The sequence below is a fragment of the Camelus dromedarius genome, chromosome 15, assembly GCF_036321535.1.
Source record: "Camelus dromedarius isolate mCamDro1 chromosome 15, mCamDro1.pat, whole genome shotgun sequence".
Lineage (NCBI taxonomy): Eukaryota > Metazoa > Chordata > Mammalia > Artiodactyla > Camelidae > Camelus > Camelus dromedarius.
The window spans coordinates 18,620,690-18,642,280 of record NC_087450.1 but is presented as its reverse complement, the minus strand read 5'-3'; the positions used below and the strand labels follow the sequence as shown (position 1 = coordinate 18,642,280).

At 33.0% G+C, this 21,591-nt stretch overlaps 1 protein-coding gene across 1 annotated transcript in view; it reads left to right on the top strand.

The window, feature by feature from the left end:
- The window catches only part of EHBP1 (EH domain binding protein 1), a gene marked incomplete at its 3' end in the record, with an annotated part of 127,336 nt that overhangs the window by 88,365 nt on the left and 17,380 nt on the right, over positions 1-21,591 (top strand). The window contains 2 exon segments of the mRNA XM_064494453.1: positions 15,803-15,984; positions 18,309-18,448. Of these exon segments, the coding sequence (XP_064350523.1) occupies positions 15,803-15,984; positions 18,309-18,448 (322 nt within the window).

The window sequence follows — 21,591 nt, the reverse complement described above, 5'->3', positions numbered from 1 at the left end:
GCGACCGTTCAATTTTAAAATGTAATGGTTAATTATGACTTTTCAACTTCAGAAAGTTTAAGATATTTTTATCACCCTGGAGCTGAAAAGTACTTTAAGAAGTCATCTACCAACCTTCATGCTCTTAGGCAAATCTGTACCTAAAACATCACAGAAAACTATGGTAATTATCTATATGATTTTTTTTAATCTAAAGAAAGTAGATTCTGCAACTTGCCCTGAAGCAAGCTCAACATCAACACTCAAAAATATTTATCTAAGTATTTAATTATACTGGAAGCTATGAAGTTAGGGCTTCAATATGAGGACTAGATACTTCTTTACCCTCACTTTTAATATTATTTTAGTTACCTGTAGGCAGAAAATAACTTTTAAAAATACTTAATACATTTGGTTCAAACTCAAGCAAATGTTTGTGAAAACTATGTTCCATGGCACCAGAGTCTGGAAGTACAAGAAAAGAAGTATATATTCTAACAATGGTATTTTATCCATATCCTTCAAGTAGGTTTGGAGTTGGCCATAAGAGTCACTAAAATAACTACCTGAAGGAGGAGATGAAGCATCCTGTATGGCCACCACATCTCCTTTAGCATTCACCACATTCAAATTCAGGCATATATTCACCACTTTAAAAGTCCTCATGTGGCAGAATGCAAAGACGCTCTTTCATCACACAGAGGTGAAAATATGCTATCTGTATCTTAGAAAAACTCAAGTACTCAATAGTTTTTTTATGCTAGTCATGTGCATCCCATAATTGGGTCTTTCATCTGTTTTCCACTTCTTTGCACAAACTGAATGTTCCTTGTCCCTTTTGTCCTGATGGCAGTGGTGATACTTGAATTTTAAAGCTATATGAATGATACTTTAACCCTAGATTGTCCTCGTGTATTCTGGTGTCCCTGAAAAATCTCAGTTACCTCATGTTTTAAAATGGTGTATTATGTCTCTGATAGTAGATAACCCAGCTTTCCTATGTTTCTTTAATGCTATTTGTAACACCAAATCTATATTGATCCTTTAGGAATGTCAATATCAGAAAGTTTTTTTTAATGTTATGAGGATGGTGATTTTTGGCTGCATGGTATATAAAAATCCAGGACTGTTTCCATTGGATTGTGTTTTAAAATTTAACAAGTGTCCAGAGACAATATAAACTGTATCACTGGAAAAAAAATCTAGATGTAGTTGTTGTGAAGTGACTTAAACCAAGTTGATTATTTGTAAATCTTAGAGGTTTTTGTTTTAGTTTTTTGGCAGATAGTGGTGGCCACCAAAAAGTTTCAAAGTGTTTGCAACCTTACTACCAGATTATAAAGAAATGACCACATTCTGTCACATACAGATTTTTTTTTAAACAAAAATTCATTCACATGCAGGCACAAAACAATTCGTAACAACCTGTTCTATAAGGCCCATGCAGGAAGCTTTGAGCTCTTTTCATTTAGGCATTCCAGCCATCACCTTGCAGGAAAGGTTCAGTAAAACTAGATGCACAGCATTCACAAGGCAAAGTTCAGTTACTCTTCTAGTCTGCATCAGGCAACCAGAAATGCTCCCAAACCAAGGGCTAGATACAGGACTGTTAAGGGAACTCTGAGTACCATGTCTAAAAGTAAAAACTGTAGTTCTTTCTGGATCTTTATACCTTATTCAATAGTGGAGAATAACTATAAAACACTTTATCTAATTCACAATTCCTTGATATTTAATTTTAGTAATGAAAACTCACTTCTAACATTCCTCTTGTTAACTAACAAGCTACTCATTTTACAAATAAACCCCAGTTTTTATATTCACTGTGCAATTAGCAGTGTCTCAAGTGTTGATCACATTATAGATAAAAGAAGAGCTGCCACTGGAGTGTAGTTGTCTGATACATTGCTCCCTCCATGTGAGTTCTGATCCAAGACAGTTGACTGCCCCTGAAGTTAAACTGATATAGTCATATCTGTCACAGCATCCGTACTGGTGTTCTAAGTATATTACTGACATAAGAGGAGTGTTATTAAATATTTAAAGTGGAAGAAATATTAGTGTAATACTTGTCATTTCCAATTTGTTTTAAAATTTTTTAAATATATGTTTAACACATTGAAAATGACAAGTATTACATATAATAGTATGAGTAAACTTAAGTGGCATTCTTTAGGATTATAGGAAAAGGATTGATAGAAACTGTGGTTTAGCAATTTTATAGTAGGTTTGATTTTAGAGTCACTTTAATAATTTTTTTTTAATTTGGACAACCTACAACTTATTTAGATATTTCACTTAAATGCTTTAACTTGCATTTTTATGTACATCTGGAATTCCCTTCTTTTTGAGAAGGTTGAGGTTTTTTTATTTAGATATTTTTAGAGGAATTTTAGAGTTTATTCTAAAATCAGTATAATAATTTTTATAAATGTTTTAAGTACATATCTAAACTGATTTTTAATGTTGATTCTTTCAGTTTACATTTGTGCTACCAAACTCTCTTCCATCCAACCATCTAAGTTGGTTATTTTAGCTGACACGGTTTCTAATTAAGTCTTTGTAGTTGAGAGAGCTCCTTATGGCATGTCTGCTTTAGCATTTAATTGCTCCATGGACTCCAAATTAAATTCTGTAGTATTCCATTTTGGTCTGCTGATGAAGCAAAGATCTTTTCAGCATGGCCCAAGAAATGTGGTGCTTGTAACAGCTCAAAGGACTAGCAATCACAATTTTGAAAATGTTAGGACAGTTTGACTTCTAGGTTGACTTTTTATCATTTTAAAATAAAGTTTAAAGTATTTTCACAGAGTTAAGTGAGTGAATGCCAGGCACATAATAGGCTTTCGATAAGTATTTGTAGAATAGATAAAGCCAAATTGTTGGCCTTGGTATTGTAGCACACCAAATTATTTTGTGTCAGAAAGAACGAGGTCTTGGAAGTTTTTCGGTTGAATTTGAGTGTAATAAATGTGATAACTCTCTATTAGTGATGGTATAAGGTGTTTTTGCACTGGGGTGACAGCTTGGATTAAGAAACTTCTAAAGTCTCATCCAATTCTACGTTATCTCATTTGACAGTTTTGGTATTTGAGTCAGTAGAGAAATGGATGTTTACACAAATACTTGGTTGTGTTAATTCATTACTGAGAAGTAATTCACATAGTCATAAGACAGAGGTCAACATCTAATAACAGACTTTTAAGCATTAGTCTGGTCATGTGTCTTTAGAATGCTGTTCAGAATTCTCACAGCCTTTCACTTCATTTCTTGGTGCCCTGGTTCAGTTGTACAGACTCAGAATAGAACTTAAGGTTCTGATGACAAGAATGAACAGAATCAGGTATTAGACTATGAGACTCTGGAGGGTATGTACTGCAAGCATTGATTTATCATCAGGTACTTACTACCTGCTTAAGGTGATCCTGAGACATAACTTCTAAACAGATAAAACAAGAAGAGTGGCATAGTTGCACTGATGATCACAGGTTCATATCTAGACAATTCCAATAAAATAAATTCTTAAACAATCCTAGTAAGTCATTAAAAATTACGGAATTGGAGAGCTTAGGTCAATGTGAGACAAGTGAACTTTGTTGTGATGGTTATTTCTTTATTAGAATGCTCAGTTCTGTTCTTCTCCAATTCAAATGAAGAATTTTCCTTCTGGCAATGTGATGAACTAGATAGCATGAGTAACTCTCCTATTGGAAACACAGCCAAAAACTTGGGTAAAATATAACCAAGTTATTTTATAAATGCACTCCTAAAATGACGCAGAGAGAACCCAAGGAAGGTTTGTTTTGTTTTTTTTAAAAAAACAAGTTGAAAGCAGGACATCTAGAAGATAAGCATTCATCATAGTGTTCCCACTGAGAGTTTCTACTGAACCTGTGATTTACTGCTTTTACCACTGCATGAAGATACAGAAAACATCTAGCACCTCCCATTCCAAAGTGGAATGTCTAATAAGATCCTCTTGTTGCACAAAGCTGACATCTCAGAGCTGTACCATTAGTGTAAAAACAAAAAAGAAATAAATACACTGCACAGAAGATAATAAGCAAAATTGTTTCTTCTATCCTTAACATTAATGGATAGAAGCAATATCATCCTTGAAAATTTATAACCAGGCTCTAGCCCTCACATGGGTTTCCTTTAAATATGTTCTTGATGTTCTAATAAGACTATTAATTTTATTAAATTTTGCCCCTTGAGTATCAATCTTTTTAATATTCTTTGTGACAAAATAGGAAGTACGCATAAAGAAGTTAAACTGCATTGCAAAGGACAAAGTTATTAAAAGAAAAACACTTGTGTGATTGAGTTGTATACTAAACTAACCACATTTTTATCCTGGAATACCATTTTTACTTGAAAAAACAACTAACAAATCGGTTATTCACACTTGGTATTTATTTGGCAAACATTTTCTTGAAACTGAACACAGTGGGCCCGCTACTTACAGGTAAGTGACTGAAATTATTTATTGCCAGTGATACAATTCAACTTTTCAAGTGAAAATTAGAATTTTGAAAAACTTATACTCACCACATTAAGCTTGATAGTTTCCCAAAACTTAAAGATATATGTGATGGAATAGGTGGTGATACAAGCAAATGTGGTTATTTTGGTATTGTATAATGAAATGTGTCAACATTTGTAATAGCTGCATAATTCAGAGAATTAGTATTTTCCAAATGACCAAAGCATATGATGTTACAAAATCATGCATGAGTAAAAAACTCATTCAACATACATGATGGAGCATTGAATTTTAATTTAACACAGTTTAGAAAGTTTATTGATATGGCTTCTGATTCCACATTAGTATTAACTTTTAAGAAATTACCACTGTGGAGTTTCAATATAGTATCAAAGAAGACCCAAAATTACCTGAAAATGTCATTAAAATTCTCCTGTCTTTTCCAACTGTGTATCTGTATGAGGCTAGATTTTCTTCATATATTTCAACCAAAACAACATATCACACAGATTGAATATGAGAGTAGATATGAGAATCTAGTTGTCTGCTAACCAGATATTAAAGAGATTTTAGAGAAAGAAACACATTAATAGATTTGTAAAAGTGTAAAACAATGACAATCTTCTCATTAAATTGTTTTGTATAGAGAGTATACAGAAAGCAACAGGCCCAGATGGGTTCACTGATGAATTCTACCAAATATTTAGGGAAGAAATTATCCAGTTCTCTACAGTTTCTTTCAGAGGCTAGGAACAGAAAGAATACTTCTTAACTCATTCTATATGGATAGCATGACCCTATGCCCAAACCAAAGACCTTACAAGAAAAGAAAACTAAATACCAATAACTCCTATAGATGCAAAAATCCTCAACAAAATATTAGCACGTTGAACCTAACAAAGTATAAAAAGAATTATATACCACCACCAAGTGGGATTTATGCCACACCACCAAGTAGGTATGCAAGCTTGTTTCAGTATTTGAAAATCAATTAATATAATTCATCACATCAACAGATTAAAAAAGAAAAATCATATGAATATGTCAATTTATGCAGAAAAAGCATTTGACAGAATCCAGTACCCATTAATGATAAAACTCTCAGCCAACCTGGAGTAGAGGGGAACTTCTTAAACTTAATAAAGAATATCTACAAAACCCTATAGCTATAGCTAACATCATACTTGATGGTGAGAAACTCAAAGCTTTCCCACTAAGGTCAAATGTGTCCCCTTTCACCACTTTTCTACATTGTACTGGAAGTCCTTGCTGATTGAATAAGAGAAGAAAAGGAAATTAAAAGTATACAGATTGGGAAGGAAGATATAAAACTGTCTTTGTTCACAGAATACATGATCTTCTATGTAGAAAGTCTGAAAGAATCAACAAAAAAACTCGTGGAACTAATAAATGATTATAACAAGGTTGTAGGATATAAGATTTATATACAAAAGTCAATTGCTTTTCTATATACCAACAATTAACAAGGTAAATTTGAAGTTAAAAACATAATTCCATTTATATTAGAACACCCAAAGTGAAATACTCAAATATTAATCTAACAAAATAGGTGCAAAATCTATGTGAGGAATACCATAAAACTCTGATGAAGAAATCAAAGAAGAACTAAATAAATGCAAAGATCTTCCATGTTCATAGATAGAAAGACTCAATATTGTCAGAATGTCACTTCTTTCCAACTTGATCTATAGATTCAATGCAATTCTAATGAAAGACTTAGCAAGTTATTTTGTGGATATCAATAGATTTTAAAGTTTATATGGAGAGGCAAAGACTGAGAAGAGCCGACAGAATATTAAAGGAGAAGAACAAGGTTGGAGGACCAATACTACCTGAATTCAAGGCTTACTACAAACTACAGTAATCAAGACAGTATGGTATTGGCAAAAGAATAGACAGATACATCAATATAGAAATAGGCCCCCATAAGTAGAGTGAACTGATCTTTGACAAAGGAACAACGCAAGGAGCAAAGATAGTCTTTTCAACAAATGGTGCTGGAACAACTGGATATCCATATGCAAAAAAATGAATCTAGACAGACGCTTTACACCCTTCACACAAATTAACTCAGAGTGGATCATAGACCTAAATGTAAAATGCAAAATTATAAAACTCCTAGGAGATAACATAGGAGAAACCTAGATGACCTTTAGTAGGATGTTGCCTTTTTATATACAACAAGAAAGGTATGATCCAAGAAAGAAATAATGGATAAGCTGGACTTCATTAAAATTGAAAACTTTGTTTTACTAAAGACAGTGTCAAGAGATTGAGAAAGCAGACCACAGACAGGGAGAAAATATTTGCAGAAGACTTATCTGATAAAAGACTGTTATCCTAGATATACAAAGAACAGTAAGAAAAGCTCAATTTTAAAAATGGGACAAAAACCCTAAGAGACACCTCACCAAAGAGGATATACAGATGGCAAATAGGCATATGAAAAGATATTCACATCGTATGTTATTAGGGAAATGCAAATTAAAATAATGAGATACCACTACCCACCTATTACAATGGCCAAAATCTGTCACACTGACCACACCCAATGCTGGTGAGGATATGGAGCAACAGGAACTCTCATACATTGCTGGTGGGAATGCAAAATGGTGCATCCACTTTGGGACAGTTTGGCAGTTTCTTACAAAACAAAATATACTCTTACCATATGATCCAGCAATCACACTCCTTGGTACTTACTCAAACGAACTGAAAACCGTTGTCCACACAAAACCCTGCACATGGATGTTTATAGCAGCTTTATTCATAAATTGCCAAAACTTCGAAGCAACCAAGATGTTCTTCAGCATATGAGTGGATAAACTGTGGTACATACAGACAATAGAATATTATTCAGTGTTAAAAAGAAAAGCCCTGAGGGAACCTTAAATGCCTATTACTAAGTGAAAGAAGCCAATCTGAAAAGGCTACCTAGTGTATGATTCCAGCTATACTATGTTCTGGAGAAGGCAAAACTATGGAGACAGTAAAACGATCAGTGGTCGCCAAGGGTGAGGAGTGGAGGAGACAAACAGGCAGAGAGCACAGAGGATGCTTAGGGCAGTGAAATGGTCTGTATATCATAATGATGGATATATGTCACTATAAATTTGTCCGAAATGTACAACACACGAGAGAACCCTTAAACTATGGACTTTGGGTAATTATGATACATCAGTGTAGGTTCACCTGTGGTAAACGATGTACCATTTTAGTGAGCAATATTGATAATAGGGTAGGCTGTGCATCCTGGGGGCAGGGGATAGATGGGAAATCTATTTACCTCCCTCTCAGTTTTGTCATACACCTAAAACTGCTCTAAAAAATAGTCTTAATAGAAGAAAGTATACTTATTCTTCATAAAAATGTGTTAACATATGAGTCATGTTTGAATGAAATGAAATGTTTTTATCTCAAGACCCTGTTACATGCTTTAAAAAAGCGTTAGAAACATTTCAGAATTGTTCACCTAAACTACCCAGTAAAAGACAGAGATTATCAGACTGGATTAAAAATTTTTTTGGATGTATGCTGTTTACAAGTGCCAGTTCTAAAATAAAGGGAGGTTATGTAAAAGGACTGGACTGTAATGAAGTCTGTGAGTAGCTTCTCAGTTCTTTCCTTTATTTATTTCTTGATTTGTGTTCTTTGGAAAATGTTCCATGACCTCACACTTGAAATTTCTACTGCTCTGCTTATCCTTTTCACATAGGAAATATAATGGTTTGGTGCAATTAGGTGACTTTGCATAAAAATGATCCTGTTGTAAAGTGAACAGCAGTGTATGCACACCAGTTAAATACTTTTAAGGACCCATAAACAGTTATGAAAATTGATCATGAATCAGGCCATAAAGGTTGTCAGTACATTTTGAAGACTTGACATTATACAGATCACATTCTGTGATTGTAAATCAATTAAATAGTAATCAATTACATAAAGTAGAAAAACTCCATATAGATGAAAAAAATTTATAAACATGAGTCTAAGAACTTGTAATGAAAAATTAGAAAATATTCACAGAATAGCAAAAATAATTCATACTAAAATGTAAGACATTTAAAGTAGTATTTAGAGAAATATATACTCTTAAATACTCTACATCAGGAAAGAAGAAATGCTCAGAATTCAAGAGTTAAAACAGAATATACCTGAGGAAAGTAGGGGGAAGGAAATAATAAAGAAGCAGAAACCACTGAAATAGAAATACACATTCATTCCAAAGGATCAACAAATCCAAAGTCATTGATTTGGAAAGCCCAATAAAAGAGAATTTATAGCAAGCACTATCTAGGAACAATAGAGTGTGAGAAAGCCCAAATAGTACTGGGAGTAAAAAAATGTACAAAACTACAGATTCTGCAGAGATTAAAATAATAAAAGATATTTTGAATAGTTTTATGTTACCAAATTTGAGATCTTGGATGAAACATATAAATTCTGAGGTGGGGGGGATACTTTCTAAACTGACTTAGGGAAATGTTATACACCTGAATATTTCTGTAATCATTAATGAAATTACATCAGTAATTAGAAACCTTCCCCAAAAGAAAACAGGCCCAGATAACTTTGGATGTTTTTGTAATGTTTCCCAGGAATGTGGAGTTGCTTTAATTTTAGAAAATCTACTAATTTACCACATTAATCTTTTAACCACAGCATAGATTCAAGGTTAAAAAAATCTTAAGTTATCCCAAAAGATGAAGCTTTGGTAGTTAAGGCAATATTATCTTGTTGTGAGGTTAGAATTGGCTTGTGGTACAGAATTAGAGAACACAGACTTGTATATGCAAACCAGATTTTTGATAGAGTGGGCATTGTAAATAGGAGAAAGGAGGGATATACATGAATTATTTAATAATAGTGCTGCAATAATTATTTATTTATAAATTTTTAAAAACTGAAATTGGATTCCTCTCTGAAAACTTATGCAAAAATTAATTCCAGGTGGCAAGGACTCTTAAATATGAAAAGCAGAGGTATATAAGTTTTGAGGGAAAGGGAGAATAGCTTTATGACCTCAGGGTTAATATTTTCTCAAAAAAGTACAAAAGCACAACTCGTAAAGGAAAAGGTTGACTTCACATTAAAATTAAGAAATTGGGTTCATTCAAAAGATTTTTTAGAGAGTGAAGGTACAAGCTAAAAACTGGAAGAAGGTATTTATAGCACATGTAAGTGACAGTGGATTCAGTATCAGAGTGCATATGTAATTAGTCAGTAACCAAAAGATACATAGCACAGTAGGAAAAAGTACAAAAGATTTCACAGAAGAGGAAACACATGGCCAATAAACTATGAAAGGATAATCAATGTCATTAGTAATCAGGGAGATGCAGTTTAGAATGTAATGAGGTAACATCTCAAGATTGGCAAAAATGAAAAAGAAAATACCAAGTGTTGGTAAAATGTGGAGCAATGGAAACACTTAGGGCATGTAAATTAATAAAGCCACTTTGGATTACAATTTGACATTTTCTGGTGTGAAGTTGAACATGTACATATGCTATGACCCATTCTAGAAATATGTCCTAGGCAAGCTATTACACATGTGCACTAGGATATAGACAGAATATTGATAGCATTGTTAATAATTCCAAATAAATAATTAAACCTCAAGCAACCATGTCCATCAACAGTAAAATGGTTAGGTAAACTGTAGAATATTCATATAATGGAATACTAGGAGCAATGAAATTTAATGAATTACAGCTGTACACATCTGCATAGATGAATATCAAGAATTTAATATTCAACACAAGAAACAACTTACAAAAATGTTAATGTTATTTCATTATACAAAGATAAAAACATGCAGAACTACACAATGTATTTTTCTCATTTTTTGTTGTAGTAAAATATGCATAACATAAAATTTACCATTTTAAACATTTTTAATTGTACAATTTGTGGCATTAAGTATACTCACAATATTGCATAACCTTTGTGACCACCTGTTTCTGGGACTTTTTCATCATCCCAAACACAAACTCTTTACCCATTAAACAATAACTCTTTATCTCCCCTCCTCTCAATACCTGGTAATCTCTGTTCTACTTTCTGTCTCTATAAATTTGCCTGTTTCTCATATAAGTGTAATCATACAGTATCTGTCCTTTGGTGTCTGGCTTATTTCTCCTAGTATAATATTCTCAAGCGTTGTCCATGATGTAGCATGTGTCAGAATTTCATTCTCTTTAAGGTGAATAGTCCATTGTATGGATATCCCACATCATCTTTATCCATTCATCTGTAATATAATCATTAGGAATGCATACATAGGTAGTATTCTTTTTTGAAGAGAGGGAGGAAAGGGGTAACCCAAAATTCAGGATGCAAGTCTCTTCTGGAGGAAGAAATGGGGGGATGCAATTTGGGAGGGGACAGGAGGAATTTAAGGTGCTGGTATTGTTCTGTTAAGCAGGATGGTGGGTACAGGATGTTCATTTTACTATTCATGAAATAGTATTTGTATGTTTTATACTTTAGCATGTGTGATGTATTTCACAATTTTTTAAAAACTCAAATGATAATGCCATTAATTTTCAGTGTGTTATTAAAACATGATAATTAAGGTATTACTAGTACATGACAGAATTTTTTAGAGCATTCTATGTAATAAAGCTCTGAAAAAATTATAAAATCTAAGTAGGCTCCTTCTCTCCTTAGGCCCACCCCCAGTTCTCTTATATGGGAGAGTTAAATTTCTAGCACATGGCTTATTTTATGTGACATTTTAATAGGTAGAGAAAAATCAGTCAAATATTTTAATGAGAGGCATTATGTTAATTGTATTTATCTTGGGGTTCATAATGAATGGGATATTATACAATGAACTATTTCTGTAAGAAGACCCTAACTTGAATAATGTGGACAAGAGATGTTCTCTCCAAATTCTTATACAATGAACTAAAGAATACCCCATTTAACTACATGTCTTGCTACCATTATATTACATATCATGTTGTTAATTTTAGGAGGGTAAACTTGGTGAGATTAGCTACTTTTTTTTTTTTGGTAAAATCTATAATGTTTAAAAATATTTTTTAAAAAGTCCTGAGTCTCATGAGAATGTATTAGTTCATTCCTAATTAGAAAAGCTGTCAATCTTTTTCCTTTTATGCTATACACAGTAAACATTTATTCACCTGTTGCTTGTATTGTTAGCACTCCCATGGCAACAAGTGTACACTGAGGTAGAGTATTCATTTCAGGTATGATGAAAGTATAAGGGGGTCTGTGCATGAATTTCAATAATGTAACTACATTACTTTAAAACAAACATCCTTCACTGATTATGCATTTATTTATTTTCCCCTTTTCAAGATTGGTGATCCTGGATGGACTGTTTATAATACTAGTGTAATAAAGCAGGTTAAATGGTCCATAAATATTAATAATGCTATTTATTAAACACCTACTATATGCTAAAAGCTCTGGTAGATATTTTCATAATACTGCAAGAATTTCTTGAGGACATATTTCTAGGGTGGAAATCATTGCTGAGTCATAAGGTATTCACATGTTGAACTTAACAAGGTAAAGTCAAATTGCTTTCCAAGGTGGCTATATCAGTTGAAACTCTCTCCAGCAATGTTAAGAGAATTTGCACTGCTCCTCATTCTTTATATATATATATATTTTTTTTTTATTGAAGTATAGTCAGTTTATAATTTTGTGTTCCTCATTCTTACTAACACTTGGTATTGTCCAGCTTTTAAAAATACTTGCCAATCTGAGAGTGTGAAACTGAGACTCAAATACCTGAAGAAATATGCCAGAGATTAACCAGTGAATAAGTGCTGGTGTCACATTCTAATCTAGATTTGTCTGATTACAGCTACATTAAGCTGGATTTCAAAGAAATGGAAATATATAGCTAAGTCTTTTTTATAACATAGAATAGTTATGAAAAATGAGATTGAGATTTCTTAAGTAAAATAATTTTATGTTAGAATCTCTTTAGGGAAGGTATTTCTGAAAATGTGATTTTAGGTTAACTGGATCAGAATCACCTGGTGGTAGGGGTGTGTTTGTGGGAGGGGCAGGATGGGAGTGGGGAGGGGAGGGACTTACTATTTTTAGAAATGCATCAGATTCCTGAGCCCATCTCTAGTTTTTCTAATTTAGGATTTCTAGAGGTGGGATCCAGATATCTAAATTATCTAAAGCTCTCCTAGTTTTATTTTTGTTTTTTAATAAGCTCTAAAGTTTAAGAACTTCTGCCTTAGGGATTTTGAAATAATTTTCAAAATACTTGTGCCAGATTCACATACAAACAAAGGTATAAACATAGGCCCAGAGACAGTTTATCTTAGACAAATGTAAACACTCACTTCTTACTGACTTCTGTCATCTAACTTACTTTCTTTAAGTGTTCCTCTTACTGTTTTTCCTCTTATTTCTCTCATCTTGTCCAACATGAACATGTAACATGAAATAGCATTAGGACTCTGATAACAATAACAGTAATTCTCTCTAAACTCTCTTGCCAGGATGACCCTTAGTTAGTCCTTTAACGATGGCCCATAGGATATGAAAGACATAGCAATGCAATCAGTTATTTCATTTGTCTTTATAGGACTGATGATAGTAATGAAAGCAATTTTGGGTGGGTAAAGATAATAGACTTGATGATTATAGAAAGTGAAGTTTCGTGGAGCTGGGGTTACAGCCATGAGAGAGCCTTATGTTGTTCTCATTAATATTCTTTTAAAAAATATATTTTCTATATGATAGCTAATTTTAAAGAGGAAAACAATAACTCAGCTGGGTGAAGAATTACTAGAAACACCATTTAGACCCCTTTTCCCATCAAGGATACAGACTCTCAGTGAGATCCTACGTTAATTTTAGGAATGGATATTGTAGACTCAAAAGAGCTCTGTTCTACTCACCTGCCCAGACCTTATCAAAGGTCTGTTTTCATTGTTGCTGAGCAAGTAATTGCTTAATTAAGTGATACAGCTAATTCTATTGTATTTAGAATTTAGTAGCTTTTATTTCCTTTTGTTTCAGATACACCAATATACCAAAAACTTAAAAATCCTCTGAGTTCAGTAGAAAACTTTCCTACATACTTTTTATCTAAAAAATGAAATACACAGAATGTTAATCAGCAAAACTAGATTTTGCAGGAATCATCCTTAAACTAGGTAAACTACGCTTTCAAAATTATGCTCATTTCCAAGTTATCTTAATTTTTATAGTTTGATTATTTGGTTATAAAATTAAATAATTACTGTTAAGAGATGAATGTCATTTTGTGGAACAAATTTGTTTAACAAATCTGAAAATAATATGTAGCAATTTGTATGTCATGCTTTCAAAACAGAGGCTTTAAATCCTATATTATATGTAATAGTTGTTAGCTATTCTAAAGGTACAATAAGAGATTATTGTTCATATCAGTGTAATAAATTGATACTCGCTGATCATACTTTTTCATTTTGCACATTGTCGGAACCTTGGACCTTAATCTTATTCTTTGATTGACAGTAGCGACCAGGGAAAGAACACTTGTATTGTTTGGGATAGTCACATCTGTTCAACTTGATTCAGTTGAGGGTATTTGCATATTCTTAAGTATTTCTTCTGAGAGGGCTTAAATCCTTCTCAAGTGCTTGATGTATTTTTGAAATTCATTCATAAGGTATCTACATGCACTAATAGTTCTGTATAATAATGCTGTGCATAATCTGACAGATAAGACCACATTTTAAAACAAGGTATTCTTTAGGGATGCTACATTACATTTTTACTTGTTCTGCTGGCAGAAATGTCAATTTTTTGAAAAAGCCTGTTTTAATATTTTTATTAAATTAGTAAATTCTTATTTTAAGGCAAGTTTTTCAATCATAGGACAAAGATTTATTAAATAGTAATTCAGAAGTTAATGGTAGTTTTTCCTGCCTTGGTTAGAAAATTGAGTAATTTTATAGAAAACCATTGTAGTGCTTGAATGGATTTCTGTTTGTCTTCTTATTGTATAGGGAAGATTACTGAGGTTCAAGTTTATTGACTTACTCAAGGTCACACAGCTGGAAAATCAGGGCTTATTTTAGGTCTGGAATCCCAGACCAGTAAATCCTAAGGAATGCTGGTATATATGACTTTTGGTTTGCATTAATGATGGTATATGACCTCTGATTTACCTTATTTACAAATTATCCTGTATCTAAGATTTCCCCTTGCCGTTAGAACATAGTAATAGATTATGTCTTATTCATCATCATATCTCTCCAGAATTGACACCATGTCTTATACATATTTAATGCCCAATCATTATTTTGTTATCCTGTTTTCATTGTTTTCCTAGGCTATTATTCTGCAAAGGATAATTTTGAAACAAGATAGCTTATTAATGGAATGTTAAATGCATTTGATAGCAAATAGCTTTCATTTTATGCTCCCTTTCTTCCTTCCTTCCTTCCTTCCTTCCTTCCTTCCTTTCTTTCTTTCTTTCTTTCTTTCTTTCTTTCTTTCTTTCTTTCTTTCTTTCTTTCTTTCTTTCTTTCTTTCTCTCTCTCTCTCTCTCTCTCTCTCTCTCTCTCTCTCTCTCTCTTTTAATTGAAGTACAGTCAATTATAGTGTGTCAGTTTCTGGTGTACAGCACAATGTCCCAGTCTTTGTGCTCCATTTCTAATGAATTGGTAATAGCTGTGTGGGGAAGACTTTTGAGATCTGCTGGGATTGGGTAGCAATGTCTGCCACAGGTATAGAATTAGAGAAACCAACTCTCTTACTTGATTGATATGATCTTAGGGAAGGGAGAGAGAACTTTAGACTTGAATGAGCAGAAAAGACCCTGGGAAGAAGTCTCAGATCACAGGATGGAATTCTGAGACTGTAGATAGAAATGAGGTAGAATGCCAACGAGGTTTGGGTTCTATAAGAAATACTAAGTGTTCAAAAAGGAGAGATATCATTAGGTTACATTAAATATAATCAAAGAAAGGAAACAACTGTTGAGCACTTTTGATACCTAGCCCTGTGCTAGATCCTCTTTTTACGGTAGGGGACCTTATGTCCTAGTTTTCATCCCTTGCTTTTCCTTTCGTGAGATATGTAGGGTTGTTCTAGTCGTCCCTTACTTCCCTGAACCAGTTCTCTCCAATTTTATATCTGCCTTACTTAAAGATATGAAAGTTGTGATATAACCTTATTACAATTTTATTTCAATATTGTGTTATAGGAATTCATTGGAGAAGGAAGATTCAACTCTTATTTAATCATATTAGAGTAACATTCAGAAATATTTGTCTATAAAGTAAATAACTCCAAGTTATGTAATTTTTTTTTTAAACCTTCCAGGAATCCCCTTCTGGTCGAAGGAAAGCTCTTGCTACTAGCAGCATCAACATGAAACAGTATGCAAGCCCAATGCCAACTCAGACTGACGTCAAGTTAAAATTCAAGCCATTGTCTAAAAAAGTTGTATCTGCCACTCTTCAGTTTTCATTATCTTGCATTTTCCTTCGGGAAGGAAAAGCCACGTAAGTTTCTTTTGTCAAATAAGCAGCTTCAGAGTATGTTTTAAAACAACACTGTAGGTAAATGGTTTTGACTCATTAGACTGGCAGTAATTGAGAACGTCTACTGCTGAATTAGATGAACTGCTTGTTAGTTACAGTCTCTTTTTGATTCTAGAAAATGAACAGTAATATAAAAGTGACGACAGCAATTTCAAACTTTAAATTGTATAGGTTATCAAAAGTGTCTGTTTTATGTTTCAGTGTCTTCAGTGTAAGTAGTTGTACTCTGAATTACACAGTTCAATTTTTGGAGCTGTTTGGTGCAGCTAGGGCATGAGAGGAACCCAAATTGAAAAGTTTAGGATAAGAGGATTGAAAGAACTAAAGGAACTTCTGCCAATTTGTGTTCTTTGGCTCAGCCTTCTAAAAATTTTATAGGAAGGTACAGTACAGTTAGATAAAATCACTTCTTAATCACTGAATAGACATTGCACAAAATAATTTCTACATCCAGTTCTAGTCTCCTAAAAGAGTAAAATTCAAACTGGAGAGTAGTAACATTCCTCTTAGTTGTTACGTGCAGTCAAGTCAATGGTAAGAGCATGTTTTGAGTGTGGTGAAAGTGTTAGTTCCTACTTGGTGTGGAAGGTCAGTAAGAGGAGAAATGGGAATTCTGTGCCTAAGACTTAAAAGGTGATGGGAAGAAGACAGCTATGAACATTTCAGTCTAATCTGCATCACAGTTCTGAATGTGTTTGGAATGTTGTTACTATAATTGGCCATTCTATTTGACTGATTAGACTGGATTCTGTGCGTCAGTCAAAATGAGATGTTTGACACTCATCTACAGGGCAGCAAATGACTTGGTAGATAACAGTAAGCCTCGTCTCTGGAAAGTTGGCTTCTAAGTGAGTGTGGTAGAGAGACAGTGCAGAGTGGAAGTAATTAAGTCTTTTATCTCAGGACTTAAATTTGTAAACTTAAATACTGAGAAATTAAAAGTAAAGACCTTACCCTGAAATCCAAGCCAAAGTGAAAAGAAAGGAAACACAGGACAAAGAGAGAAAACAAAATCAGAGAAGATCTTTCGAAGGTGGACTCCTTTCCCCTGGGCAGAATCAGTAAGTGAATTAGCACCACTCATGAGAATTTGGGTGAGAGGAAATTTAGTCAAACTAAATGTCTCAATTTGAGTGGAGAATTCTCTTGGAATACTCTAAACTTTCTCTCTACCTCTTCATTCCTTGCCTCCTCACCTTTCCCAAAGAAAAATTTTCAGGGTTAAAATATGGGGGGTAAAATTAAGCAAGTTAACATTTTATGAACAATGTTATATATTGAAATTATATCCCAGTGATAGGTAAGCAGTTTGTAAGGCAAAGTCTGCAAAATCATACCATATTTAGAATATAAGTGAATATTAACAAGCATTGCTTTATAAAAAAAACAGTATTTTTTGTTTCATTTTTTATTTTATTGTGGTAAAAACATGAGAAACTTTTAATTTGGTTTTCTAAATTTGGGGAAATATACCAGATTGAAATTTAGTTTGTATATATCATGTTAGAAATATTTTTCATTCACTATAGTTTATTTGAAATTTAAAGTTAAAATAATAGATCAAGAAAATTTAAATTATTTAACATTTAGAGCATTTAATGTAAACTTTACAAATTTATGTTTAAAATACTTCAAGATAAAAACATTTCTATATTTTATCAAATATATGGTATTTAACCTCAGCCATTTTCATCTTATAATTCTTAAAAAGATGAGACTTTTGGGTACTTTTCCAGTTACTGTAGTTTCTTAACTTTAGGAGGGTTTTATCCCCTTTGAGAAAAATGCACATTTAAACAAGATTTAAATATAATTTACAGGGTTTACCACTTCTTTTAACTCCTACCTGCAAGACCAAAAGGGTTCATGGATTTCAGACTAAGAATTTCTCTTCTAATTCCTTCTGAAAGTTTGAATACTTGAAAGTCTAGATCTCACCTGATCTGCAAACTGTCCTGCTGTTTTATGAAGCAAGTTTTTGTTTCCAGACTTCATGATTAGGAAACCATACTTTAATTCCATGAAGAAAATTTTAGCCTTCCATAGATGTGCAGCACAGAATTAAACTACCTCCTAACCAGTTAGTTTTTAATCCTGTTCGCTTTTTATTAATTAAACATGCCATTTAAAAATATGGATATTTAGATTTTTCAGTAGTTTTTTTTTACAACTATTTAAAAGACGTTAACATTTAGAAAGAAGGAATATATTAACATTATTTTCTTAAGAAACAACCCTTTTTTGAGCGATGTCATTTAATAAACTGTGTATTATCATTGATACAGGGATGAAGACATGCAAAGTTTGGCTAGTTTGATGAGTATGAAGCAGGCTGATATTGGCAATTTAGATGACTTTGAAGAAGATAATGAAGAAGATGATGAGAACCGAGTGAACCAAGAAGAAAAGGCAGCAAAAATTACAGGTCAGTTTTATTTGCATTAAAAGTTTTTATTTTTTTGCAGAGTTGAAAAACTCATTCTTGTTTCCCAGGAAAAAAACAATTCCACCAAGATATTTTTCCTTCCTTAAGCCTTCCTAGTATAATATACCATATAGCTCTCTGGAAACTTTACATGCTGATGGTAATAACAGATTTTAGCAGTTTAAGATCAAGTCCAAAGCTAGTCAAGAAAGCATAAAACTTTACTGGAACTACTCATAGTACAAAGTAGCCTAAATATGTTTATACTGATTTTGTCAACATGTGGATGAACGCTCTATAAGTAAAAATCTGTCTTAAGGGTGAAATGAGGAAATGCATTGGCTACCTTCTCCTAGTTCATGTTCATTTATTCACATAAATCACATGGACATTCTTTGTTTTGAATTTGTATACATCTTATGTATCCATGTATCTAGAAGCTTCCATGCAAGCATTCCTTATAGCTGATTTGATCAAACTACTAAGATGGTAAGTGGTTAGAACCTCTTTGTGTTAGTCAGTAAATGTTTATCAGCACAATCTGCTATCACCCTTAAGGAACTGATGTTATACATCTTTATTATTGGAGTGAAAATCCAGCACTATATACATATGCCTTTCAGCTAATAAATGGTTTTAAATTACTGGATAGGAACCCCTTGACTTCTACCTTCTGTTCACTTCTTGGTGATTTTTCCAAGTCCGTTGGGCACCTTGGCATCCATCCCTTGGCTCTGCCTCAATTCTTGCTACTATGTGGAGGATTTCCATTGATCCCATGGCTGACCCATTAAACTTCTTAGTCAGAAACTTCTTTGAATTCCTCAACTCCAGTGACCTTCACTTCCACTCCACTTCTAGAAATCTTTTATAAGGAATTGTTCAGACTTGTATGCAAGAATAGATATTTTGTCCTGAGCAAATTTCATAAATTACAGTTGACCCTTAAACAACACTGGTTTGACCTGTGTAGGTCCACTTATATACAGATATTTTTCAGTAATAAATACTACAGTGCTACATGATTTGTGGATGCAGATATGTAGGAAATACTACAGTACTAAACATTCCTACACAATCTCTGGATGCATATATGGAGGAACTGAGGACATGGAGGAACCATGAATACAAGGGCCAACTGTAAATTATATGTGGATTTTCCACTGTACAGAGAGTTGACACCCCTAACCCCTGTGTTGTTCAGGGGTCAGCTGCATTATTTTCTAATTTATGATTGCCGTTTTGATTACTTATTTAACCCAAAGATGTTTAGGAGAATGTGCTTTGTCATGTGCGGTGTTTATTTCTAGCTTAATTTCATTCAAATAAGCTTCAGAAGCTTGTCCTAGTTCAATTTTAAAAAAATGTGAGTGAGGTTTTTTTCTTAGTAGTGTAGGTATATGATCTGTTTTTGTAAATTTTCCATAAATACCTTTTTACATGTATACTCTTATTTGTTAGATTCAGTATGTAGCTATTAGACCAAACTTTAAATTTATATTATTTAGTTATTTATATTCTTATTCTTTTTCTATAGTTCATCAATGAAAGAGAACTTCAATCCTAAGTTATTTAGTTCATAAAAATTTATTCTCTTATGTCTTCATTGTGAATTATAATTTGATCAATTCACCCCATTTAATGCCTCCTGCCTTGAGTTTTTGCCTGATGTTGATATTTGTAATCTATACTTTCTTTATATTTGGTGTATTTATCACTTTATTTTTATTCTGTGTGTGTTAAATACTTCTCTTTATAAACAGTATTTGGTTGATCTAACCTTCTAGTTTTTGTACTTTAGTAGTTATATTTCTTGATAACTGACATACTTAATTTCACTTACATTACTTTATACTTTTATTTGGGAATATTCTTTTTTTCCAAACATTTTATTTATTTACTTTTTGTTTATTTTTGTTTGGAGGAGGGATAATTAGGTTTATTTACAACACACACTGTACCGCTGAGCTGTACCCTCCCCCCTGGGATATTCTTATTATTTTTTCCACTCACCCCTTACATTTTGCCATTCTCAAATATTTTATTTAAGCATTTTTAATAGAGTAATTTGGAAGTTACACGTACTCTATTTTCATTTTGGAATAGTATCCTCTAAAATAAATAAGCTAATGGATAAATGAATGAACCTATATTTCTCTACTAACATTAAAAATGAAACAAAATGTGTTGACTCACTTTGTGTGAGATGAGAGATCCAATATGATTCTCTCTTCTCTCCTTGAACCCCTTCCTCCAGCCCCTCCTGGTTGTTATTTTTATTTCAAAAACATTTTGGGTTTCTGTTTTCAATAATAAATGCCGACATTTGCATTGTTTATAATGATGGCAGCAAAATTATACAGTACTTTTAAAAATGCCATGTCTTTTCTGTCTTTGAGTTCTTTGTTTTATTCGACTAGTTGGAGTACTTCAAGAAGGATAAGTTGATATTCTTCCCTTACCACCCCCAGTGACCTCCTATCCTTCAAATTCTACTTCTTTTGCCACATACTCTGAGAAGCCTTTCATACCCACTCCCTCTTAAGCTTGATCACTCTATCCTTTGTGCTTCTACTGTACCATTTATAAATACAGACATTTTTTCACAGCATGCGTTTTTTGTAATTCCAGTAGGATATAATTTGATCTTTCAATTAGAGAATATGGTTTGTTCTTTGTATATGGCTTTTGGTTCAAACTAAATCTCAATTAGGCACTAGTGCCATAAGTAGCAATAAGAAAACCACACATTTTCATAGTCATAGCTGTTTTGAACAGTGTTGTACTGTTTGATCACAGCCATGGGGAAAAATGGTGATAACAGTATGTCACAAGTTCTGCACTAGTACTGAAAGGAAAAGAAAGGACATTATTTTTAAGCAAAATACAGATTTAATGAAAGGATTCAATAATAATTAGATTTTATAGTCTTAGTCCATTTGGTTTGCTATAATGAGTATCATAGATTAGGTGGTTTATAAACAACAGAAATTTGTTTCTCACAATTCTAAAGGCTGGAAGTCTGAGATCAGGGTGTCAACATGGTCAGGTGAGGGACCTCTTTCTGGGTCACAGACTTCTCATTGTATTTTTCACATGGTGGAAGGGGGAAGGGGAGCTCTTTTGGGTCTTTTTTTTTTTTT